Source organism: Pristiophorus japonicus, chromosome 8, assembly GCF_044704955.1.
Source record: "Pristiophorus japonicus isolate sPriJap1 chromosome 8, sPriJap1.hap1, whole genome shotgun sequence".
NCBI lineage: Eukaryota > Metazoa > Chordata > Chondrichthyes > Pristiophoridae > Pristiophorus > Pristiophorus japonicus.
This window is the reverse complement of record NC_091984.1, coordinates 90,319,832-90,347,220: the sequence shown is the minus strand read 5'-3', so window position 1 is coordinate 90,347,220 and position 27,389 is coordinate 90,319,832. Positions and strand designations below refer to the sequence as shown.

Genomic DNA, 27,389 nt, shown 5'->3' with positions numbered 1-27,389 from the left:
TAAATGTAGTGAAACGGCAAGGCATTTCACAGCAGTGTTAGAAGACAAAAAAATTTGACACCGAGTCACATAAGAAATTACGGCAGATGTCCAAAAGCTTGGTTAAAGAGGTAGTTTTTAAGGAGCATTTTAAAGGAGGAAAGAGAGGTTGGGAGAAGGAGAAATTTAGGGAACAATTTCTAGAGCTTAGGGCCAAGGCAGCTGAAGGCACGGCCACCGATGGTTGAGCAGTTATAATCAGAGATGCTCAAGAGGACAGAATTTTGAAGGGGGGGTGGTGGAGGGGGGGGGGGTTGTGAGGCTGAAGGAGGTTACAGAGATAGGGAGGAGCGAGGCCATGGAGGTATTTGTAAACAACAAACGAGGGGCTGACTGTTTGCAGATGAGAAGTAGCCTCTGCACATTTGGCTTCTGACTCCAGTCGAGCCCACACTGGGCTGTTAAACTGTGGGTCAAAAGAGCTCTCATCGAGCAGATTGTTGGAGCTCACAAACAAGTAATCGATGGTGGACAGGTTTGGTGGTATCCTGCAATGCAGCTCACAGAGAATGTCCTGTATGGTGGCGGTTTGTTGTATGCCACGTAGCTTTGCTTTGCGACAGGGACAACACTTGGAGCCACCACTGGACAAGGACTTCCAGCATGATTGGAGATGATGAATTTAATGACTTAGAGGATGGCAAGGAGGCAGGTGGGTCCAACAGATGCCTGCAGCCAGAGTTTTTCGGCAGCAGCTCACTGAAGAGCACTTCAGCGAAACAATCCCTGCTCCCCTGCATTAAAAGTCATCTCCAATATCTCTCCCAGTTCTTCAATCCTCAAATAAACTGCATCTGCCCAAGGACCAACTTCGGGCTCATCAGGTGCTACAGGAACATTCGCAGCACACACACATTTCAAAGAGGATTATCATTTCATTGGCTACACACTGCATATTATCCTGGTGTGATTCTCGAGTGCCCATCTGAAGTGATCTCTTACATACTTTAGAGTTTTTATGAGATGTTTCCCCAGTGGTTGCGGTATGGGAGGTGGAAGGCTGCTCTGTAAAGGGCTCATGAGATGCTCATGACCACTAGGAGCTGGGGTCTCAGAGAACCAGCAAGGTTTTCTGGCACCAAGGTGGGCAGTGGTTTAGGGGCTGCTAGGGTCCAGACATGCTGTCATGAGAGAAGGCAACATGGTCCATTCCCATTGCACAGTTGCCCCTGCTATCGGGCTGCAACTCAGCGCTCTTACTAATCTGTGGGAATGTAGACTGTAGGCCATCCATGATTTGTCTGCAGCCCATATCCATTCAGTGTCCCAGCCTGTCCAAGGAGGAGGGCCCCTGTGGGATGCTTTTACTGGTGCCATAAATTCATGCAGTATGGCCCCAGCTGCAGCATCCATGGAGGTGACCATACACCCCATGGTTGATTGCAAGGTATCGATGCCACATGCCAGTACTTTGCACAAGTTGGTAGTGAACGCCTCCATACACTACGATACGTTGCGGAAGCTAACTGACTGCTGGTGCATTTTTCTTTTAAAGGCTGGGAACCTAAACTCTGCATCTCTGTCCTCTTCAGCAGAACTAGGATGTGAGCTGGTTCTCTGGTAAGCTGTTTCCTGGGCTGTCCTACCCACTGGGACCTGGTCCTGCTCATTTGTACCCATTGCAGAACCCACTAACTCACTACCTGCATCATGTGGATTGGCGATTTCTGCGCTGGTGCTTGTAAGGGTCAAAGCAAGTGATGGTGCATCTTCTGGAGGAGTTGAAGAGAACTATGGGAATTAAGGAAGGGAAGGGTTGATAGTGCTGGGGCTAAAATTGGGCTCTGCAGAAAGTATGAGAGATGTGAAGGGGAGTCTTGTCTTGGCAGTCCTGGTCAGATCATTTTTTCATCCTGTAATACAGTCAGGTCCAAGAGACAATGCTGGTTACATTGATATTTTGTGCCACCTCTCTCTGTGCCAGTTGGCTAAGATTTACTTTGGCACACATTGCCCATCGGAGGGGATGAGGACGTCCTTCCTGCACCTCTGCCGCTGCAACAGGAAGTCTGAGGACTCTGATCAAAGAGACCTTGCCTGCTAGTGCAATCTCTCAGCTCGCTATCCACCATTCTGTAAAAAGCACCTCCCCTTGAAGGTGCTGCTGGATGCCTTTAAGCAGTGGCTGCCCTGCTGGATTTCCTGCCCTTCCAATTGGCGAGCTGTCTACAGGGCAGCTTCAGCTCATTGATTTGATTTAAATTCGGCCCAGCCACATAAATGGCATGGGCCCCATGCCGATTCCTTCGCATATACGCAGCGTCCTCCCTGCCCACCACCCACCTGATTTACACTCGAGATGAAAATCCATCTATAGAAGAGGCCAGGATGTATGTTTTAATAAGAAGGACACAGATGCCAATCATTAATCTGAGCTACACTCTTTTACCAAAATGATTTTTTCCAACCAATTGAAAAGTTTGACATTTTAAAAAATCCATTATAAATCATTCTTGCACGTTGGTAGACCGTGAAAATATAGTAATCTCATCAGGATCATTTGGCTGAGCCACTGTTGTGGGGTTTGATCTGATTTGAGAGTAAGTTGGTTCCTAATCATGTTACAGTATTGTTCTGTACTATGGTTAAGTGCAGACCCAAGCAGGCAAGCCAATAAGCTGCAAATCCGAGGGCGATTTATAAGCTAAATGCATATTAGCTTCATTAGATAGTAAATTGAAGCATCCTTTTTAACTATACAAACCAATTCTGTCTTTCCTGATTGGTCTAATTGATATATGTGAGGGCTAGTCTGTTTAGAAATGGGTTATGACCTGAGATTTGTTGTGAATAGGAGCAAACACTAAACAGTGGCGAGTACTTTGCTTCATTCAATTGGAGTATAATATCATATTGGTGTTTATCTACACATCTTGACCTTTGGCCTACTCATGGAGGCTTGCTCAGCTGTGAAATGAGGACATAAAGCAAGGAGTGAGAAAAGGCCAATTGCACATCAAATCCTTTGCTATCATAGATCGTGGATATTTAAATTTTTCTCTGACTCTTAAAATTAATCAAGCAAAACCATCTATCCCCCATTCATCAAGTGAAACTATATGTACAGCTTCCATTGTGTAATCCTGACCAGTTGCTTGCCATAAATGACATCTCCAGAGACCTGTATTCCATGCAGATTTTAGTTAGGCTGCAAATGGCACTACTTTGCCCCTTTTAAAATTGGTTTGCTACTCGCCGTAGTTTCACCCATGCACATTTACCGAATGAGCAGGGAACAAAGGACTTACTCTCAAGTCCTGATCCATGCTGCAGCCAACAGCTAAGAGGTTCATGAGAGCAGCATGGATAAATATGCCTTCAAATCCCTCTCCTCTCACTTTTTGTAAAAAATCACAGCATGTCCCGTTGATGGCTCAGATGAGATCGGGAGCTCAATTTTAACTCCCGGGCGGGAATGTGAATACGCGAGCGGCTGTCCCGTCCTGGAGCAGTAGCAGGGGTCACAGCTGACTGTAACAGCAGGGTCTCGTTAGTGGCGCTTGCCAAAGTGGCCGGGAAGTTAGTGGGAAGCGGCTGCCAGGCCATCAGTTTCCTCGTGGAGAACAACAACAGCTTGTATTTATATAGTGCCTTTAACATCGTAAAATGTCCCTAGTTGCTTCACAGAAGCATTATCAAACAAAATAGCACTCCGGCTCCCCCAGCCCACAAGAAAACGGGGGAAAAAAATCAAACTTACCTTGCTGGGGCTCTTTTAGTCCTTGCTGTTGTTCCTGACAGGTTTTGCCTGGTGAGGAGACTTCCATTGTTCCTTTGCTCAGGCGGCAGGTTAAAATAGCAGCGCGGGCCACGATGACATTATCAGCATTTAATCTGCATATTTAAAGAGGACCCCGCCGGCTTGGGGCGAATGTTCTTGCCGCCTGCAATTTAAAATTGTAGTCACCCAGATCAGGGTGGGAAAGGAATGGGTGGGACCCTCACCGTATTTGGAGTTAAAATTGACCCCCAGACATCTGTATATAAAGAATCTTGGGTGTCTACCAGCCCTACCATTATGTAGACCATCACATTGGTATGACAGCCAACTAAAGCATAGGCTACCTGTTCATTGCATTATATTTTAAACAGGGTATCACAAATAACCAGTACTGTTTGCATACAATTTTAGAAGCCTAATACAAGATAAAAGGACGACTAAAAAAAAATAGAGAGAAGATGGATTATGAGAGCAAACTAGCAAGAAATATAAAAACAGACAGTATGAGCTTCTACAGGTATATAAAAAGGAAGAGAGTAGCTAAATAAACATTGGTCCCTTAGAGGATGAGTCTGGGGAATTACTAATGGGGATCAGGGAAATGGCAGACACTTTGAACAAATATTTTGTATCGGTCTTCACGGTAGAAGACGCTAAAAACATCCCAATAATAGATAATCAAGGGGCTATAGGGAGGGGGGAACTTAAAACAATCACTATCACGAAAGAAAAAGTAAAATAATGGGAGTAAAGGTGACCAAGTCACCTGGACCTGATGGCCTGCATCCTCAGGTTTTAAAAGAAGTGGCTGCAGAAATAGTGAATGCATTGGTGGCAATCTACCAAAATTCCTTGGAGCCTGGAAAGGTCCCAGCGATTAGAAAACCGTAAATGTAACACCCCATGTAAAAAAGGGGGGAGCCAGGAAGCAGCAAACTATAGACCAGTTAGCCTAACATCTGTCGTTGGGAAAATGCTGGAGTCTATTATTAAGGAAGCAGTAGCAGGACATTTGGAAAAGCATAATATAGTCAAGCAGAGTCAGCATGGTTTTATGAAAGGGAAATCATGTTTGACAAATTTGCTGGAGTTCTTTGAGGATGTAATGAGCAGGGTGGATAAGGGGGAACAGTGGATGTGGTGTATTTAGACTTCCAGAAGGCATTCAATAAGGTGCTATTTAAAAGGTTACTACACAAGCTAAGAGCCCACGGAGTTGGGGGTAATATATTAGCATGGATAGAAGATTGGCTAACTAACATAAAACAGAGAGTCAGGATAAATGGGTCATTTTCCGGTTGACAAACAGTAACTAGTTGGGTGCCACAGGGAAGGGCCTCAACTATTTACAATCTATATTAATGACTTGAATGAAGGGACCGAGTGTAATGTAGCCAAGTTTGCTGATGATACAAAGATGGATGGGAAAGCAAATTGTGAGGAGGACACAAAGAATCTGCAAAGGGATATAGACAGGCTAAGTGAATGGGCAAACATTTGGCAAATGGAGTATAATGAGGGGAAGTGTGAGGTTATCCACTTTGTCAGGAAAAGTAATAAAGGAGATTATTATTTAAATAGAGAAAAATTGCAAAGTGCTGCAGTATAGAAGGACCTGGGGGTCCTTGTGCATGAAACACAAAAAGTTAGTATGTAGGTACAGCAAGTAATCAGGAAGGCAAATGGAATGTTGGCCTTTATTGCAAGGGGGATAGAGTATAAAAACAGAGAAGTCCTGCTACAACTGTACAGGGTATTGGTGAGACCACTCCTAAAGTACTGTGTACAGTTTTGGTCGCCGTATTTAAGGAGGAATATGCTTGCATTGGAGGCTGTTCAGAGAAGGTTCACTAGGTTGATTCCTGATATGAAGGGGATGACTTGTTAAGCAGGTTGGGCCTATACTCATTGGAGTTTAGAAGCATGAGAAGTGATCTTATTGAAACATAAAAGATACTGAGGGGGCTTGACAAGATAGATGCAGAGAGGATGTTTCCACTCGAGGGGGAATCTAGAACTAGGGGGCATAGTTTAAGAATAAGAGGTCTGAGATGAGGAGGAATTACTTCTCTCAGAGGGTCGTAAATCTGTGGAATTCTCTGTCTCAGTTAGCTGTGAAGGCTGGGGCATTGAATATATTTAAGGTGGCGATTTCGACAGATTTTTGAACAATAAGGGAGTGAAGGGTTATGGGGAGCGGGCAGGGAAGTGGAGCTGAGCCCAAGATCAGATCAGCCATGATCTTATTAAATGGCGGAGCAGGCTCGAGGGGCAAAATGGCCTACTCCTGCTCCTATTTCTTATGTTCTTATGTTCTGAAATGAACAGCCTCTATTTGAAAGACTAACGTTTGGGGGTTGGGTAATGCATTGGGTCAACATTATTGTCCTTTCCCCTCTGAGACCTGGGATCCATTCCAGCTTAGACTGATGGAATGAAGATTTCCACTTGCTGACAGATATAAGTATGGGTTCAGTGTGAAATTAGTTTGGGCAGTCTCAACCCACTTCCTAGTGAATGATGAAGCTGTATAAACTATCTCTGAATTGGTAGTAATTGACAATATCATTCTATTAAACTAGAGGGATGGATGAGGTGGAAATGGGAATGTACAGTTGGTGGAGTGGGTGTTCTCCTGAACCTGGGCTAAGGGATATTTTGGGGGGACAATGGAAGGTGCTTTATTGCCGAGAGCATGCAGAAATCAAGCCAGGCAGCGGAAAGAGCGTGCATCAAATTTGTCCCATCCTTCCTTACCCTCAACCACTATCTATCCCACCTATGACAGGAACTGTGGCTCTCATATTGGACTCATTTTAAGAGTGGAAGCAAGTCTTTCTCGATTCCGAGGGACTGCCTTTGATGATGATGATTGCGGTAGCATACCAAATGCTGATAGTAGATGCAAAGAATATTGCCTCTTATTTCATGTATTATGTTAAATAACACAAATTCACCAAACAAAAATCAAGCATACAAAACTTGTGGTATTTACTAGCCCAGCAAGAGAGGTTTTAAATGTCTTTGTAAGTACATGAAGTATGGTAGGCTTTTATTCAGATTTAATATTGTAGACATTAATAAGTGTTTCCTTTGGTTTCCTCCAGGAATGGATTTACCAGATGAAACTCAGTTGCAGCCTTCCACCCCAGCATGGAACGGTTCCAGTGACTCAGGCAAGCAATTGTTCCAAATAATAAAGCTCCAGTGAATTATAGAATGCTGCCCCCACCCCCTCAAACTTTCACACACCTGGGTCTACTGTACTGTACAAAAGCATTGATGCTGCTAACAATTTTGGGAGTAAAACTGGAAGAGATGCTGTAAAAAGGAGTGAAATATTCTTCTGGGATGGTCTACATCTGCAAGTGATTTTACTGAGTATTTGTTTTGTTGGGGCCAGGCTTGAGATGCTGGGACACCAAAATGATACTGTAATTCAAACAGGATGTGTGTTTCAAGGTTTTCTTGAAATTCTGGAGCTTTGATGCTGTCAGACCAGAGTAGTTTGGGTTTCTGTAGCTGTCACACTTGTGCAATTGTCTGGTTTCAAATGAAACAGCCTTCTTTCTAAAATGCATAACTTTATGTGGAAGAGCTGCACATCTCATAATGTATGATCCTCTGGGCCTCTCATTTATCTTTCTCTTCTATTCATTAAAAAAAACAGGAAGACTTATTGCTGCTTCCATCCCCCGATTGACGCTTTTTCCACTTTATTGTCTGCGGTGTTCTTCAAAAATCACCAATCTCCACTGTTACCAACGCCTGCTATTCTTTCTGCTCTTTTTGTGGCCGTGCTAATTAAAAGATTGAACAGACTGGGGTTCATTTGTCAAGAACAGAAAAGGGCGAGGGATGGCTTCATAGAGGTTTTTAAGATTTTCGAAGGATTTGATAAGGTAGACGTAGAGAAGGTGTTTCCACTTGTGAGGGTGTCCAAAATTAGGGACCATAAAGATAAGATAGTTACTAATAGATCCAATAGGGAATACACAGAGAATGGTTAGAATGTGGAACTCGCTACCACAAGGTGTGGTTGAGGCAAATAGCTTTTAAGAGGAAACTAGATAAACATGTGAGGAAGAAAGGAATGGAACGTTATGCTGAAGCGGTTAGATGAAAAGGAGTGGGAGGAGGCTTGTGTGGAACAAAAATACTAGCATGGGCCTGTTGGGCTGAATGGCCTGCTTCTGTGCTGCAATTATTGTATGTGCCCCAGGTATTTTACTGGTGACTTTGCAGGAGTGAAGCAGAATCCTGCATTAAGTTCCTGATCTGCAGCAAGGGTGCTGTAGATAATTGCAAAGTGATAGGCAGCATCTTGACCCACAGGGAGGGAAAATCATAGAGGGATTTGCTGCCCTTTTCATACATTCTGGAAGTTAATGTCCGAATTTATTGGAAAATTCTTAAGAACAGTATCGTCTAACTGTAAAAAAAAAATTGAAAAGCTGTGTCAGGAGCTCAGTGAGTAAATACAGCTGCTGGTGTGATTATGATTGTATAATGCAGGAAAGCTCCAGGTTCGGTCTGTGGTCTATACTGAGTTAGCTGATCTAAGCCAGGCAGGGGCACTACAATATCCCTCAAAACTACAGGGGCGGGGAGGGGAAACCTGCCAGGGTTCTCGCCTCTGATTACCATCCAGTGAATGAATCCCTGCTGGAAAGTTTGCATATGGGGACCTCAAGTGAGAGTAGGATTAGACTTGGTTTTAATGCCTTCCACAGATGAATAACCTGATACCACTCCATCACAAAAGTAAGCCAGCACCCATGGAAGTGTGGCCTATTATGAGTTATCAACTTCAGGGGGGGAGGCAGGAAATTGAAGAGATAATAAATATATATGATTTACCAGCAGATCTTTTGCAGGTTGCTCTTACAGGGGCGAGGGGTGTGTCATTACAGGTGTGTGGATGCACATTTCCACTCAAAGGATTTGAAAGGAAATTTGTGAGCGATCTCCTCAGATGGGAAGTAACTGTTTTTGATGCAAAATAAATACATGTTCCTGGAATTTCCTTAGGGATTCTCTCATGGGAATGCGTTGAAATCAGCATAAATAGCCAAAAACTTCTGTTTGTGTTGTTTCTGCAGAGGTTATTAAGAGAGACTAGGAAAACCCTATGGAAGTACCTCTCCATTGTGTTTTACTTACCCCTGGGGGGGTAGATAAATAAATCAATGTATTCCCTTCACATACCACTGTTACATCTATGATATATAATTTTTTTCCATCATATATTCCTATTTACAATGAAAACTGCTATTATCAGTTTTGCCTTGTACAATCATCCCTTTTGTCATTCAATCTCTCCTGCCTTCCACCCTATTACAGATCTTCCCTTTTGTTCTTTCCTCCCCTCCCGTCTTTCCCTGCCTCTGCACTTGCTTAAAATCTGTTACATTCCTAACTTTTTCCAGTTCCGACAAAAGGTCATCGACCTGAAACGTTAACTCTGTTTCTCTCTCCACAGATGCTGCCTGATCTGCTGAGTATTTCCAGCATTTTCTGTTTTTATTACTGCTAATGTTAAGTTGTGATGCTGTAATCACACACTCACACCAGTGGTATTATCTGTCTCCCACATTTTGCTAACTCTAAATAATAATATAAAACCAATGTATATTATAACAACAAGAATAGAATATATGATTTTAAAATGATAACTGAATTACATCTGAAAGCTGTGGTTCAGTAATTCTCTACCCTCTAATCATACCTTACCCAAAGACTACACTTGGTCTTAACTCCCTATGTGAAATGACATGGGAGATCGACTAATAAATAAATATATCTCTGCAGCTAACATTTTTTACTGCTATGGTCTATCTGTTTAAGATGAGGCCTTTATAACAAGAGCTAAGAAATATAGAAAACTTTAAAAAAAATTAGACTCATTTTCATCTTTCCTTGTTTACCAAATATCTCTGCAACAATACCTTGTGTCACTAAAAGGTTCTGCATAAATAATTATATTTAAATTCTGAATTTTTATTCAAAGACTGCCTCCAAATTTAAATCATGTTACAGTACTTGCAGAATTTCCACTGTTAATAGAGAAGTTGCAGACACCATTGCGCAAAAATGTTTATTTTTACTTTATGTTAAAAATCTAATTTTCAAGATTCCAGCTGAAAGGACTTTCAATAAACACTTGAGATGATAGCACTGGTTGCCCAATTTTATTGTTAGTGTTTGCTGACAGCTCATGGTTTTCATATGTTCTCAGTAATTTCGCATTGGAAGTTTATGTTCCAACTTTGCTCACTTCCGATGTTTCCTATTCCCTTTCTGTTTGTGATTTATTGCTGTATTATAAATATGAAATTTTAACCAATTGTGCATAAGTACAGCGCAAATATTTGCATAGGTGTGGTTCCCGAAGTGCGATGGATAAAACAGGTGCTAGAGGCAATATTTTTATGTAGACCAGTGGATCTTCCATTGCTCATAGTAAATCAGATATGCTATCTTGCAAAGATACGATCATATGCTATTTTGTAATGCAAGAGGTATTAATCGTATCCTAAAGTGAAGCTATGTCCCTTTAAGACCAGAAAGTCTAATTGCTGGAATTTCCTACCTAACACCATTGTGGAAGCATCATCGCCAGCACAGGGACTGCATGCTTCAAGGAGAAGACATACCCTCTCAGTGCAACTAGGGATGGGTAATTGCCCACATCCCAGGAATAAATATATATATAATATATAATAATCAAGCTAAAGTTAAAATCCTACCTTTGTAAATAGCGTGCAGACTTTGTGGCTCGGGTATTTTGTGTCCTTGGAGAGTTTCTTTGTTTATTTAAACTTTTCTTGGAAGTATGGCACAAGTTGAGTGTGACGGATAGGAAATGTGTGCTATATGTACTGTTTTAATAATATTAATAGTTACATGCTAGCAGATCTTTCATAGTATTGCTCACATTAAGTTGCAGGATATGTGTTTGTATAACTATGAGAGCATAATACTGTGTAACGCATGTTTTAGCACTTTTTAGCAGATCTCGTGTGGTATTATAGGGAATCAGAGGCTAAATTGTTGTAAGGGAGGGTGTGGAAGTGGAAGGCGAGGTGGTGTTGATCTCCAGTGACAGAATTTGACAAAGATTTTGATGTGATCGCCCTGTAGACAGTGAAGTAAGTGTTTATTTTTAAAATTGAGTATTCTCTACCCACTGCATATAGATAAATAAAAGGGACACAGACCAGTGAATAGGTGCTGAGTTCAACCCTTATTTTTTTCAGATATATAGATACTGATAGATATAAATATATGAAGCTAGCAGATTTAAAAGAGATGAATGCAAGTCTATTTCATGCTTTAGATTTTTTTTGCAACGTAGTTGTTTTCTGCTAGTTTCCAATGAACTGTCTGCATCATATAAAGGTACATTGAGTATTCTTGGCACTGTACAGATCAAGCTCAGTTACCTGAAAGAGAGCCAATGGGTGTCTAATCACATTCATACTACTTACACAGCATTGTACAACCCACGAAGGTTGATCATTCATTTTTTTTTATATTTAATAGTGTGGAAAATCACTTAAAATGGTGCAAGGTTTTAGTTGGCAAATTAAATTTACTTGCTTCTAGCTATGCTTTTTTTCCCCACATGTTTTCTCCTGTCCCCTTATATGATAAAGTCATAGATTTCTTCCTTGAAATCAGTTCTGTGGGTGTCAGGCATCCTCCTGCAACTTACTCAAGTCCCCATTATTTATGTAAGCGTCGTGACAGTGTATCTCGTCAAGCAGTTCGATTATATGGGGAAATCGCAGCCGAGTCCATTCCTTTCCTTCTCCAGCATTCACATTCACAAAGTTTCAGTTGGAGAATAATCAGGCTGTGGGATCCTGTCTGCTTTTTCCTCTCCCTGACCGGTGTGCTGAGACTAATTCTGACACTTGTATTGCTGTTTGGTTGAGATCAGACGACTCTCCACGGGGCAAGGATCATACCTGGGATCTTCCCGGTCTGCGTGGTTCAGATGCTCACTATATAAACTTGCTCATCCAACAGGAGGACATGTTTTCTAATGATTTAGATTTTTCATAATGAGCTGAAGCAAATGTTAGAGAAGATGAGCTTGGTTTTCCACCCATGGACTGACAATCTAGCGGCAGGCTTCTCCATTCCAGGGGACATCACAGTTGCCCTGTTCCTGTTTGTACCCGGGATCCACATATAAATGCACTTTGTCACTGGATAGCAATTAGGATTTTTCTCCATTTCCAACATGGGCATTTAGCCCACCATATTATCCGATTTGCAGAGATCAACTAACAATGCAAGATTAGGTTTAAACCTGCGAGTTGTATGATTCAGTGTCATACCATGGAGCGTAGTTATCGAACAGGGTACAATTCCAAGGACACCAGCAGCTCTACTGGCACTTATCTAAGTGCCAATTATTTAAGTTCTAAAATAAAATAAGTGACTGTTGCAGGGTCATTGCAGCTGAACCAAATGCTACCTCACCGGACTTTTCGAGGCATACACTTTCCAGAAGTCACTGCAGTGATAGGGATAGGAACCTGCTGTCTGTAAATGTGGAGAGAATTGTAGATCCTACCTGTGCCTAAATGGCATTTTAAAATTCCCACGGTAATTCGATACGTAAAGAGCAAATACTAGAAAGGAAACCTTTTCCAAAGAGGAATGAGAAGGCATCACAGATGAAACAAGAAAATATGAAAGAATAGTTGTGGTTATAGATCTATATGGCAGGATTGAACCCCAATCCAAAACACTCCAAACATGTCATGACTAGTATGTAACATTAATTATGGAGTTCGAGAGAAAGGGGAGGAGATGATTTACACAAATGGGATTTGATGTTCCCTGTGGTGAGGTTAATGATTAAAGGTGGGGGGTGCAACTAGCAAAAACCTGCTCTGGATTTCCTTCACTTTTTGTTTATTTTTACTGCCAGTTTTCTCCCTTCCCCTTCTGAAGGCTCCACATGCAGGGGCAGGCGTCCATGTATGTCAGGTACAACAACAATAACAACAGCAACTTGTTTTTATATAGTGCCTTTAACATACTGAAATGTCCCAAGGTGCTTCGCAGGAGTATTATGAGACAAAAAATTTGACACCAAGCCACATAAGGAGAAATTAGGGCAGGTGACCAAAAGCTTGGTCTAAGAGGTTTTAAGGGGTATCTTAAAGTAGGAAAGAGAGGTAGAGAGGCAGAGAGGTTCAGGCAGAGAATTCCAGAGCTTGGGGCCTAGGCAACAGAAGGCATGGCCACCAATAGTTGAGCGATTATAATCAGGGATGCTCAAGGGGACAGAATTAGAGGAGCGCAGATATCACAGGGGGTTGTGGGGTTGAAGGAGATTACAGAGATGGTGAGGGGGCAAGGCCATGCAGGGATTTGAAAATAAGGATGAGAGTTTTGAAATTGAGGCATTGCTTAACTTGGAGCCAATGTAGGTCAGCGAGCACAGAAGTGATAGGTGAGCGGGACGATGCGAGTTAGGACACGGGCAGCCGAGTTTTGATCACCTCAAGTTTACGTAAGGTAGAATGTTGGAGGCCAGCCAGGAGTGTGTTGGAATTGTTAAGTCTAGAGGTAACAAGAGCATGGATGAGGGTTTCTGCAGCAGATGAGCTGAGGAGACGGGCGATGTTACGGAGGTGGAAATAGGCGGTCTTAGTTATGCTGCGGATATGTGGTCGAAAGCTCATTTCGGGGTCAAATAGAACACCAAGGTTGCGAACAGTGTAATTCAGCCTCAGACAGAAGTTGGGAAGTGGGATGGAGTCAGTGGCTAGGGAATGGAGTTTGTGGCGAGGACCGCAAACAATGGCTTCAGCCTTCCCATTATTTAATTTGAGAAAATTTCAGAACTGGATATCAGACAAGCAGCCTGACAATTTAGAGACCGTGGAGGGGTCGAGAGAAATGGTCGTGAGGAGGAGCTGGGTGTTATCAGCGTACATGTGGAAACTGACGCTGTGTTTTCGGATGATGTTGCCAAGGGACAACATGTAGATGAGAAATAGGAGGGGGCAAAGGACGATCCTTGGGGGACACAGAGGTAACAATGCGGGAGTGGGAAGAGAAGCCATTGCAGGTGATTCTCTGGCTACGATTAGATAGATGATAAGAGTAGAACCAGGCAAGTGCAGTCCCACCCAGCTGGATGATGGTGGAGAGGTGTTGGAGAAGGATAATATGGTCAACTGTGTCAAAGGCTGCAGAAAAGTCAAGAAGGATGAGGAGGGATAGTTTGCCTTTGTTACAGGATGTCATTTGTGACTTTGATGAGAGCCATTTTGGTACTTTGGCAGGCGCGGAAACCGGATTGTAGGGATTCACACATGGAACTGTGGAAAAGATGGGCATGGATTTGGGAGGTGGCAACACGTTCAAGGACTTTGGAGAGGAAGGACAGTAGTTTACAAGGACGGAGAAGTCAAGGGTTGTTTTTTTGAGAAGAGGGGTGATGATTGCAGATTTGAGGGAGAGGGAGACAATACCTGAGGAGAGAGAACTATTAACAATGTCAGCTAACATGGTACCCTTCCAGGTATCCGCATTTTCCAGTTGTAGTAGAAGAAGAACTTGCATTTATATAGCGCCTTTCATGACCCCCAATTGTCTCAAAGCGCTTTACACCCAATGAAGTACTTTTGGAGTGTAGTCACTGTTGTAATGTGGAAAATAAGTTACTGGATAGTGATCAGGAATGGGAATGCTGGCTGATATTTTTTTAACCAGCCCTAGCCCACCTAACGTGAAGGCCAGGTGTTGAATGCCTGGCTAAGATTAGCTAACTCCACGCAGGCTAGGGTTAGAATACAGAATCGTCCTTAACTGCAGGGGTGGACCAGCCATATGAAAAATGAAGAGAATTCCCAAATACACCTGTGAATGGTTCCATAACACTGTATTATCGCCCCCCACTCCCCCCTCCTGCTCCCGCCCTTTCTTTATCTGAGAGAATTCTAAAGAATTCAGGGGAGTCTATGTAACTACACACAACAGCAACAAAGTGCAGGCCCACCTTGCTGAGTGCCCTTGCCTATTGAGCCCTTGGGGAACTCCTCACGACCTGTTCAGTTATGTTACCCATTAACATTTGATCTAAAATAATGGGGATGAGCCACATCAGGGAAGAGGCCTTATGAAGGTTCTTTTAAAATACTTTCATTATTTTAGTTTAGCACAAAGTAAATCAACAATATGGTTTTAAATGTGACTTTTTTCGAGTGCAGGGAAAGAAGAGAGGGGGAATTAACTAAAAAAAACAAAGAGAAAAGGCAGAAGGACAGAACATGACCTATGGTAGAAAATAGTATTTATTTTCCTTTTAATGCAAGAGCCAGAAAGGTTTTTTCAACCTGATATTTAAAACGGTACATAAAACAGCCAGAGGAGAAAAGAGGGAGGTGAGCTTTGGACTTTGAGGAGAAATGGCACAGTTCCATGAAATTATAAAATAAAATATTTTCCGTTTTCAGCAAGAATGTGAGAGATCAAAGTGGCATTAGAGATTGAGAAAAGAAGATCTGCAGTGAAATAGTTACAGGGAAGATGCTTGAGCTTCAGTTAAAAAAAACTTGCCAATAAATAATCAGTCCAGTAATTCGGGGTTCACAATTTTGGCTGTTACAAAACAGGAACGTTTCGGTTTTGATCCTGGTCATCATTGCTGGGGAACATAGGAATTGCTGGATGAAAAAGACCAAGGTCCATCTAATTGGCCTTCTACCATCCTGGTCGTTGCATGATAGAACAATAGTGGAGTTGTTGACTAATCACAGCAATCAGCCTTGATCAATTAGTCGACAACAGACCCAGAGATGACACGAGGAGAAGCCGAGTAATGGAGAGCTTCGGGAGCCATAGTTCAAAAGTCACCTTTTTCCTCCCAAGCATGCTACACTTACCACATGTCATGTCTCAAATTACTCTATCCCAAAATGTTATTTTCTGAAAGAAATCTATTTTATTTGCATCTGAATGATTCAATACTAACTGCTTCCACCATTTCCCTCGGGAGTCTGTTCCATAGATTAACCGCTCGTTCACTGAAATATTGTTTCTGTAATATTGAGCTGGTAGATTTTATTTAGAGTGGCAGAGCAAGAGCTGCAATGGCTTTAGTACCTCTAGACTAGAGAGGGGAAAATTAATCAGGATAGCTGCTCCTTATTACTATTCAGTGCCTTCAGTGTGAAGTGCATGTGCCTGAGGTTGGGCGAGGAGAGAATTGTGCGAAGCTTTGATATTCTCCAAGGCCATGTAGCCTCTCCACACTCACTGGCTAGGCTCAGATATGAAGAATAGTACATTCACAAGGCAAGGTCTAATCCATCATTATCATGAGGAAGAGGGAGAAAGCCTACCGCCGCTACGTTTGCAACACTGTATTGCAACATTGTCTGTGGGCCTGCAGAGCTGAGAGCTGAGCCAGCAGCATTGAAAGCCACACACCCATCAAAATAGACTGTTAAATTTTCCAGAAGTTCCCGCTATAGAAAGGGTGTGAAAAAGGTAGCACATCCTGGGCCATCCTTAGTGTTACTAGCTAGTTGACTTGCTGTGAGCAATCTCACAGGAGAGATAGTAGTATAAAATTACATATATTGGGTAATTTTCAGAGTCTGCATTGCCAGCGGTGAGCCTCTCCCACCAACAACAAGCCTCGTAAAATGGTCATGCACTCTTCATTAAAATAATACTGATTTTGCAGCCTCAGACACCTGCCCTTTCAGGTTTCTTTTACCCTTACCTGCAACTGTTCCTATGACATGGCTTTGGGGAGGGATTGGCTACATCACAAAGTTGCTCTATTCATTTCAGTGGGAGCTGGAACTTTAGACTAGCCTGGGAGCTGATCCAGAGTCACCTAATCGTGGGAAACTTTCTACCACCTGAATTTGCTGTAGTGCACAGCCAGTATTACCTTTCTTCCTGGGGAAGAATGGCTTCAAATCAGCTCATAATTCCTTGAACACTTGCTGAGGTAACACCTCAGAGACCGGACCTCGTCCGGGTGAAATGCGCCCACGCTGTCTCAGTTGCTTTTCAACCGAAACCACCTCTGGTTCTTCTAATGAGTCGAGTTGGGTAGGTCTTAATTCAACATCAGCTCTTTATTTCTCGAGCATATGCCCGGAGAGCCTCTCTCGACCACTCGAGGTGGAGCAATCTGCAGAATACAGAAATGGTTACATTCTTATTATACCTTTCTTAGTCCCTGTCCACGTGTTCCTGGGGGTGATCCCCAGGGTGTCGCTCACATTCTTTCTCCTTGATTATATTATGGTTGCAAATCTATCGATAGTCGAAGGTCCTTGGCTTGCTTTTAATCCATTTAGTACGTCGAGCTTATTTACCTTGTTTGCCCACCTGACTCCACATTCTTGAGCCGTTACCTCAGAAATAGCGACAATGGCAGTTTGTTAATTAGATCAGTATCCTGTCTGCGTTCTGCAACTAGATCAGTATTTCCCTGACAACTTTCTTGATTGAATTTCCATCATGCTATTTTCCTACAACAACACTCATGTACCAGACTTTTATTCTTTAAGTAATCATGGATGGGAGCCCGTACTATACTGGGAAATTAAGGATGGTCTGGTCAATTCTCCAGAGAGTCCTTCAAACCCCCAACCCTTGAAAGGTCTTATACCAGCTCAGGCAACAGACTGGCAGCGGTGAACCTTCCAAGCATTGACAACACACTGAATAGAATGCTTGGTTGATATTGTGTTGTATATTAGAGTGCTCATGAGGATATCTGACTGTCTGTTTTTTTTTAAATGGTTAAGTTAAAGCATTTCTTCCACCTGCCTGACTTTCTCCTTTTTCTACTGTCTTGAACATGCTGACTATGCTGGAGTATTCCAGCAGCTCTCCAATACCCACCCAATAGGCCATTCCTCATGTGAGACCAGACATGAGTATTGGGCTATTTGATCATGGAAGACATCACATCCAAGCCACTGCACTTCAGCCTGCTCTCACCCAAAGTCCACAATCAGACATTTTCCAGTGGGGGCCATTGGATAGTGACTGATTTTTCTACTTTTCAGATCATAGGTTCTGAGGCAATTGTGGCACCCAAACTTCTGCTCCAATTGAGATTGGCTAACTCAGCACAGATTGGGAATCAAACCTGGGGGTCTTACTGTTCTATGTGGCTCAGTTAAACACTGCGCCATGTATTTGCACGATGAGTCACCAAGGAAATGGGCCTGAGTTTCTTTATCACTTGAAAGGATAGCCGAACAAAAACCTATATTTTCAAGAATAGCCAACTAATGACCTAATTTGCTGTTTAGGTGTAATAATTTATCACGGACCAACCACAAACTATTTAACTCTTGCCAATCAATGGAAAACAGTGATGGAGATCCAAATGCAGTGAATCCAAAGTATTGCTAGTTGATTGTGACTTTCACACTCTACCTGACTGGTCTCTACATTCTATCTTACGTAAACTAGAGGTGATCCAAAGCTCGGCTGCCCGTGTCCTAACTCGCACCAAGTCCCACTCACCCATCACCCCTGTGCTCGCTGACCTACATTGGCTTCCGGTTAAGTAACACCTCGATTTCAAAATTCTCATCCTTATTTTCAAATCCCTCCATGGCCTCGCCCCTCCCTATCTCTGTAATCTCCTTCAGCCCCACAACCCCCCAAGTGTTTGCACTCCTCTAATTCTGCCCTCTTGAGCATCCCTGACTATAATCGCTCAACCATTGGTGGCCGTGTCTTTTGTTGCCTCGGCCTCAACCTCTTGAACTCCCTGCCTAACCCTCTCCGCCTTTCTACCTCTCTTTCCTCCTTCAAGACACTTCTTAAAACTCACCTCTTTGGCCAAGCTTTTAGTCACCTGTACTAATTTCTACTTATGTGGTTTGGTGTCAATTTTTAAAATCTCAATACTCCTGTGAAGCGCCTTGGGATGTTTCACTACATTAAAGGCGCTATATAAATACAAGTTGTTGTTGTTGAATCAGAGTAGCTGCTTGTGATGGCTCCCGTCCCTGGGTTGGTCTCGGATGTTTTGATGTTCAAGGTAGAATAGCCCAGTAACAGTCAATATCTTGACTCACCCACAAGGAAAGGCCACACAGCCCAGGGATTGAAGAGCCTGTGGAACTGTACCGTACCATTAGTATTAATTATTACTATTAATCTTGCTCCTATTTCTTATGTTATTATTAATCAATGAGTAACTGGTACAAAAAAACCTGGAATATTGCTTAAAAGAATGAGCTAAAAGGCACATAAATCCATGATGAGTAAATCTTGTTGGATATTTGCTCCATTCATGATGTCCTTACATGAATTTTGAGAAAAAAGGGCTAGAGGTAGGTGTGTCTTTCTGTTCAATGAGTGTTTCTTAATCTTTGACCCGTAAAAGCCATTCACCTATTTTGTTTTGTTGTCCTGAGTAGTCTGATATTTGAAATAGTTGCCAATCATGTGATAGTTTTCATGAAGGTATGGCATTGGGATCAAGGCACTACAATTAGCGTCAGTATCCCCATGCTGTGGAGGGGAAATTAGCCGGGGTTCTGTGCTGCACTTCATTGGCTGCAAAGCGCTTTGGGACGTCCTGAGGTCATGAAAGGCGCTATATAAATGTAACTTTATTTTTACCTGATTCTGAACAATATACAATGACTCCTGATCAAAAGTGAGTCTGTGAATTTTCCATGAGGATAAGAAAGATTATCTGGCCATGTACCTCACTGCTGTTGTGGGAACATTCTGTGCACAACATTCCTACACTTCAACAGCATTTTGTTGGATATAAAGTGGTTTGGGACATCCTGAGGCCGTGAAAGACGCTATATAAATGCAATTTCTTTTTTTTATGATACCCTCTATGGTCCAATAGTTTTATTAGCACTTACCGTCCAGACTCAGACAGAAAGGACGGTTACTCAGGTGAGCTACATAAGGGTTCCATCTGTGGAACTCTACCTCAACGTGACTCAGTGTCTCCAAGAGAGGAAATAGCTGGAAAATAAAGTGTGACAGAAGGAAGTAGAATTTCTCTGGGATGTCTAAGATGTATAAAGTATTTTTTTAATTTCAAAAACTGCAAAAAGCCAGGGTCCCAGCTGAGTCTGAGATAAGTCTGAAGTGAGGAGACTCAGCCACATGCCTGCCAACACAAACCCAGCAGAGAATTAGCTTATGTTCTGAATAAAGTTGCTGTGTAAAGTGTAAAGGATTTCTTTGAGTAATAAAACAAAGAATGGTTGTTCTGGGGTTAATTCTCAACAGAAATTAGTGGCAGGGTGGGTGTGGGGCTGGGGGTGGGGGTTGGGGGTGGGAGGGGGAGCAGAATTTCCCATTGATTTTAATTAAACTTACAGTTGTACAGTATAAAGATTCTCTGTCTGAGATGAAGGGGTCTGTGCGTCATCTTGATGCCCGAATATCATAAGTTACTGAAGGTTCCATATGTTGGCAAATGAATTCTCTGATATTGGAACAAGCTGGCAGCTCTGGTCATAGAGGTTTGAGTTGCATTCTTTGTAATCAGGAATTATCTGGAAGATACTGAGAAAAGGCTTGTGGCTCTCAGAGACGAGAGCTGAACACCGAGGGACAGAAAGGAACACCTAAATGCATCCTGTATAATATAGTATGTCAGCCGTGACTCAGTGACAGCACTCTCTTCTCTGAGTTAGAAGGTCGTGAGTTCCGGTCCCACTCCAGAGACTTGAGCACATAATTCAGGCAGACACTTCAATGCAGTACTGAGGGTGTGCTTCACAGGTGGATGTAGAGGATTCACTATTTGAAGAAGAGCAGGGGAGGTGGAACAGACAGCAATGAGATAAATGTCCAATGAGATAAATAAATTAAAGGAGGACCAAGAAATTGATAAAGAAAGGCAAAGTAGAACATGAGAGTAAACTAGCGAGAGACATAAAAACAGACTGTAAAAGTTTCTAAAGGTAGGTAAAAAGGAAAAGATTAGCAAAAGTAAATGTGGTCCCTTACAGGCTTAGACAGGAGAAATTATAACGGGGAATAAGAAAATGTAGAGAAATTAAACAAATACTTTGTGTCTGTCTTCATGGAAGAAGATGCAAAAAACCTCCCGGATATAGTGGAGAACCAAGGGTCTAGCAAGAATGAGGAACTGAAAGAAATTAGTATTCGTAAAAAAAATACAACTGGAGAAATTAATGGGACTGAAAGCCGATAAATCCCGTGGACCTGATGGCCTACATCCTAGGGTTTTGAAAGAGGTGGCTATAGAGATAGTGGATGCATTGGTTGTTGTCTTCCAAAATTCCATAGATTCTAGAACGGTTCCCGCGGATTGGAAGATAGCTAATGAGGTAGAGTTCCGACGACTGCTGGACAGACCACCGCCTAATCCGTTCCGTCATCAACATCAATATAGCCCCAAAGCGATGATGGCTACAGTAGCAGTGCTGCAGAAAAATCAATGCTGGGGCACTCAAAGACCCAGCTAAGAGAGCCCCTATACAGCCTGTGCTTCACTGCTAACCCTAATCCTAACCCTGGCGACCCTTGATGGCCCCGAGACACAGAGTGCCCACAGCGCTTGGTCTGCCCTCCAGGCCACCAGTGCCTGCAAAGAGACACTCGGTCATTCAACCAAGAAACACCAGGACTGGTTTGATGAGAATGACCAGGAGATCCAAGAGCTAATAAATCGCAAGCGCAGGGCATTTCTGAACCTAAAACAACAACACAACTCGGGAGCAGCAAAGCAGCTTTACAGATGGCTTAAGGCCGAGGTCCAACAAAAAACCCGCGACCTAAAGAATAGATGGTGGGTGGAGAAAGCACAGGAGATTCAGTAGCTGGCTGACAGCCATGATGTGCGAGGATTCTTCACCGCAGTCAAGTCCATCTACAGCCCAAGCATCCATGGCCCCACCCCACTGCTGGCCAAGAACGGGAAGACACTCATCAAAGATACTGAGGCAGTCAGGACCCGCTGGAAGGAGCATTTTGAAGATCTCCTTAATCGAGACTCTGCCTTTGACACGAGTGCCCTCGACTCCATCCCGCAGCATGCTACCTGCCACCACCTCAGCAAAATCCCAGCCCTGCACGAGGTAGAAAAGGCAATCCATCAGCTCAAGAACAAGGCTACAGGAGCGGATGGAACTCCCGCTGAGGCACTGAAGTATGGCGGAGAGGCACTATTGGCCCGAATGCATGACCTCATCTCTCTCATCTGAAAGGAGAAGAGCATGCCAGGAGATCTCAGAGATGCAGTAATCGTGACCATCTTTAAAAAAGGGGACAAGTCCGACTGCAGCAACTACAGAGGAATCTCCCTGTTGTCAGCGGCTGGGAAAGTCATCGCTAGAATCCTCTTCAACCGTCTTCTCCCTGTGGCTAAGGAGCTCCTCCCGGATTCATGGTACGGATTTCGTCCACTACGGAGTACAACGGACATGATCTTTATGGCCCGTCAACTACAAGAGAAATGCAGGGAAAAGCACCAACCCTTGTACATGGCCTTCTTTGACATCACAAAGACCTTTGACACTGTTAACCATGAGGGACTATGGAGTTAACCATTTCGGCTGCCCCCTAAAGTTTATCACCATCATCCGCCTGCTCCATGACGACATGCAAGCCGTGATCCTGACCAATGGATCTGTCACAGACCCAATCAATGTCCGGACCGGGGTCAAGCAGGGCTGCGTCATCACGCCAACCCTCTTCTCTATCTTCCTCGCTGCAATGCTCCACCTCACACTCAACAAGCTCCCCTCTGGTGTGGAACTAAACTACAGAACCAGTGGGAACCTGTTCAATCTTCGTCGCCTCCAGGCCAGATCCAAGACCATCCCATCCTCTGTTGTTGAACTACAGTATGCAGACGACACTTGCGTTTGCGCACATTCAGAGGCTGAACTCCCAAGTCATCGTCTACACCTTCACCGAGGCATACGAAAGCATGGGCCTTACACTAAACATTCATAAGACAAAGGCCCTCCACCAACCTGACCCCGCCACACAGCACTGCCCCCCCAGTCATCAAGATCCATGCGCGGTCCTGGACAACGTGGACCACTTTCCATACCTCAGGAGCCTATTATCAACAAGGGCAGACATCGAAGAAGAGGTTCAACACCGCCTCCAGTGTGCCAGCACAGCCTTCGACCGCCTGAGGAAGAGAGTATTCGAAGATCAGGCCCTCAAATCTGGCACCAAGCTTATGGTCTACAGGGCTGTAGTGATATCCACCCTCCTGTATGGCTCAGAGACATAGACCATATACTGTAGACACCTCAAATCACTGGAGAAATATCACCAGCGATGCCTCTGCAAGACCCTGCAAATCCCCTGGGAGTACAGACGCACCAACATTAGTGTTCTCGATCAGGCCAACATTCCCAGCATCAAAGCACTGACCACACTCGACCAGCTCCGTTGGGCGGGACACATTGTTCACTTGCCCGACACGAGACTCCCAAAGCAAGCGCTCTACTCGGAACACCTACACAGCAAGTGAGGCCCCCGTGGGCATAGGAAACACATCAAAGACACTCTCAAAATCTCCTTGATAAAGTGCAACATCTCCACCGACATCTGGGAGTCCCTAGCCAAAGACCGCCCTAAGTGGAGGAAGAGCATCCGGGAGAGCGCTGAGCACCTCGAGTCTCGTCGCCGAGAGCATGCAGAAAACAAGCACAGGCAGCGGAAGGAGCTTGCGGCAAACCAGTCCCACCCACCCTTTCCTTCAACGATTGTCTGTCCCACCTGCAACAGAGACTGTAATTCCCGTATTGGACTGTTCAGTCACCTGAGAACTCACTTTTAGAGTGGAAGCAAGTCTTCCCCGATTTCAAAGGACTGCCTATGATGATGATGAATGTAACCCCGCTATTTAAGAAAGGAGGAAGAGAGAAAACGGGGAATTACGGACGAGTTAGTAGTTAGAAAATAATAATAGGATTGGGCAGAGTGAACTCGGATTTATAAGAACATAAGAACATATGAAATAGGAGCAGGAGTAGGCCATTTGGCCCCTCGAGCCTGCTCCGCCATTTAATAAGATCATGGCTGATCTGATCATTGACTCAGCTCCACTTCCCTGCTCGCTCTCCATAACCCTTTATCCCCATATCGCCCCAAAATCTGTCTTATCTCCGCCCTAAATATATTCAATGACCCAGCCTCCACCGCTCTTTGGAGCAGAGAATTCCACAGATTTACAACCCTCTCAGAGAAGAAATTCCTCCTCATCTCAGTTTTAAATGGACGGCCCCTTATTCTGAGACTATGCCCCCTAGTTCTAGATTCCCCTATGAGTGGAAATATCCTCTCTGCATCCACCTTGTCGAGACCCCTCAATATCTTATATGTTTCAATAAAATCACCCCTCATCCTTCTGAACTCCAATGAGTACAGGCCCAAACTACTTAACCTATATTCAGAAGGCAACCTCCTCATCTCCAGAATCAATCTAGTGAACCTTCTCTGAACTACTTCCAATGCAAGTAATTCCTTCCTTAAATACTGCGATCAAAACTGAACAAGTACTCTAGGTGTGGCCTCATCAATACCCTGTACAGTTGTAGCAGGACTTCTCTGCTTTTATACTCCATTCCCCTTGCAATAAAGGCCAACATTCCATTTGCCTTCCTGATTACTTGCTGTACCCGCATACTAACTTTTATGTGTTTCATACACAAGTAACCCCAGATCCCTCTGTACTGCAGCACTTTGCAATTTTTCTCCATTTAAATTATAATTTGCTTTTCTATTTCTTCTGCCAAAGTGGATAACCTCACATTTTCCCTCATTATACTCCATCTGCCAAATTTTTGCTCATCACTTAGCCTGTCTATATCCCTTTGCAGATTTTTTGTGTCCTCCTCACAATTTGCTTTCCCACCCATCTTTGTATCATCAACAAACTTGGCTGCATTACACTCGGTCCCTTTATCCAAGTCATTAATATAGATTGTAAATAGTTGAGGCCCCAGCACCGATCCCTGCGGCAACCCACTAGTTACTGTTTGCCAACCAGGAAAAGACTCATTTATCCTGACTCTCTGTTTTCTGTTAGTTAGCCAATCCTCTATCCATATTAATACATTGCCCCCAGCCCCGTGAACTTTTATCTTGTGCAGTAATCTTTCATGTGGTACCTTATCAAATGCCTTCTGGAAATCCAAATACACCACATCCACAGGTTCCCCTTTATCCACCCTGCTCGTTACATCCTCAAAGAACTCCAGCAAATTTGTCAAACATGATTTCCCTTTCATAAAACCATGCTGACTCTGCTTGACTGAATTATGCTTTTCCAAATGTCCTGCTACTCTTCCTTAATAATGGTCTCTAGCATTTTCCCAATGCAGATGTTAGGCTAACTGGTCTATAGTTTCCTGCTTTCTGTCTGCCTCCTTTTTTAAATAGGGGTGTTACATTTGCGGTTTTCCAATCCGCTGGGACCTCCGCAGAATCCAGGGAATTTTGGTAGATTACAACCAATGCATCCATTTCTTTTAAGACTCTAGGATGCAAGCCACCAGGTCCAGGGGACTTGTTGTCTTCAGTCTCATTATTTTACCGAGTACTACTTCTTTAGTGATAGTGATTGTATTTAGTTCCTCCCTTCCTATAGCCCATTGATTACCCACTATTGGGATGTTTTTAGTGTCTTCTACCATGAAGACCAATACAAAATATTTGTTCAAAGTCTCTGCCATTTCCCTGTTCCCCATTATTAATTCCCCAGCCTCAACCTCAAAGGGACCAACATTTACTTTCGCCACTCTTTTCCTTTTTATGTACCTGTAGAAACTCTAACTATCTATTTTTATATTTCCTGCTAGTTTACTTTCATAATCTATCTTTCCTCTCTTTGTTGATTTTTTAGTCGTTCTTTGCTGGCTTTTAAAAGTTTCTCAATCCTCTGTCCTCCCACTAAGCTTGGCCACTTTGTCTGCCCTTGTTTTCAATTTGATATCATCCCTTATTTCCTTAGTTAGCCACGGATGGTGAACCCTTCTCTTACAGTCTTTCCTTCTCATTGGAATATATTTTTGTTGAGAGTTATGAATTATCTCCTTAAATGTTTGCCACTGCCTATCAACCATCCCATTCTTTAATCTATTTTCCCAGTCCACTTTAGCCAACTCTGCCTACATACCTTTATAGTCACCTTTATTTAAGCTTAGGACACTGGTTTGAGATCCAACTTTCTTACCCTCCATCTGAATTTGAAATTCAACCAAGCTATGGTCACTCATTCCTAGAGGATCCTTTACTAGGAGATCGTTTATTAATTCTGTCTCATTACACAGTACCAGATCTAAGATATTCTGCTCCCTGGTTGGTTCCGCAACGTACTGTTCAAGGAAACAATCCCGGATAAACTCTATGAACTCTTCCCCAAGGCTACCCTGGCCAATTTGCTTTGTCCAATCAATATGAAGGTTAAAATCACCCATGATTATTGCCGTTCCTTTTTTATTTCTTGATTTCTATTCCTTCCAACAGTGTAGCTACTGTTAGGCGGCCTATAGACTATGCCCACCATTGACTTTTTCCCCTTATTATTGCTTATCTCCACCCAAACTGATTCAACATTTTGATCTTCTGAGCCAATATCGTTTCTCACAAACGCACTGATCTCATCCTTTATTAGCAGATCTACCCCACCTCCTTTTCCTTTCTGTCTGTCCTTCCGAATTGTTAAATACTTGCAGTCTTGGTGACCTTGCAACCTCGTCTCTGTAATGGCTATCGATCATACCCATTTGTGTCTATTTTTGCCGTCAACTCATCTATTTTGTTACGAATGCTGCGTGCATTCAGATAAAGAGCTTTAAAAAAAATTTTTACCATTTTTCCCTGCTTTGACCTCATTTTCTGATTCACCGTTATGTTTATACATTCTGTACCTTCCTGTCACACTCTGATTTTCATTTCCCCAAGTGCTACCCAGCTCTATTGCCTTCACTATATTCTTTGACTTTTTAAATTTCCGCTCACCTGTACCCCCACCCCCTCACTAATTAGTTTAAAGCCCTCGCTACAGCCTGAGTTATTCGATTCGCCAGGACCCTGGTCCCAGCATGGTCTAAGTGGAGGCCGTCCCAATGGAACAGCTCCCTCTTACCCCAGTACTGGTGCCAGTGTCCCATGAACCAAAACCCATTTCTCCCACACCAATCTTTGAACCACGTGTTTAACTCTCTGATCTTATTTACCCGATGCAAATTTGCTCATGATTATTACCTTTGTGGTTCTTCTTTTTAATTTGGCCCCTAGCTGTTCATAATCCCTCAGCAGAACCTCTTTCTTTGTCCTACCTGTCATGTATCTTACATTATTATATATAACTGTATCCTAGCAAGCTATACATGACTGTAATAAGATATGACCTGTAACCACCAGCATACCTTACCACCAGGGGTGCACTTGCAAGAGACAGGTATATAAGGACAGGTCTCAGGCAAGTGCAGCATTCCAGAGCTGTGAAATAAAGGTGCAGGTCCAGAGTGACCTTGACTTCACTACATGCCTCGTGTGAATCTGTACTGAGGGGACAGGACTTTACAGTGGCGACAAGTTACGGGATTACAGAATCCACAGAATGGCGAACAACGGATCAGATGAA

At 43.2% G+C, this 27,389-nt stretch overlaps 1 protein-coding gene across 1 annotated transcript in view; it reads left to right on the top strand.

The window, feature by feature from the left end:
- Positions 1–27,389, top strand: part of ror1 (receptor tyrosine kinase-like orphan receptor 1) — a 331,882-nt gene that overhangs the window by 210,923 nt on the left and 93,570 nt on the right. Inside the window, exon 2 of the mRNA XM_070886144.1 lies at positions 6,868–6,936. Coding sequence (XP_070742245.1) covers positions 6,868–6,936 — 69 coding nt within the window. The remainder of the gene's footprint in view (positions 1–6,867; positions 6,937–27,389) is intronic.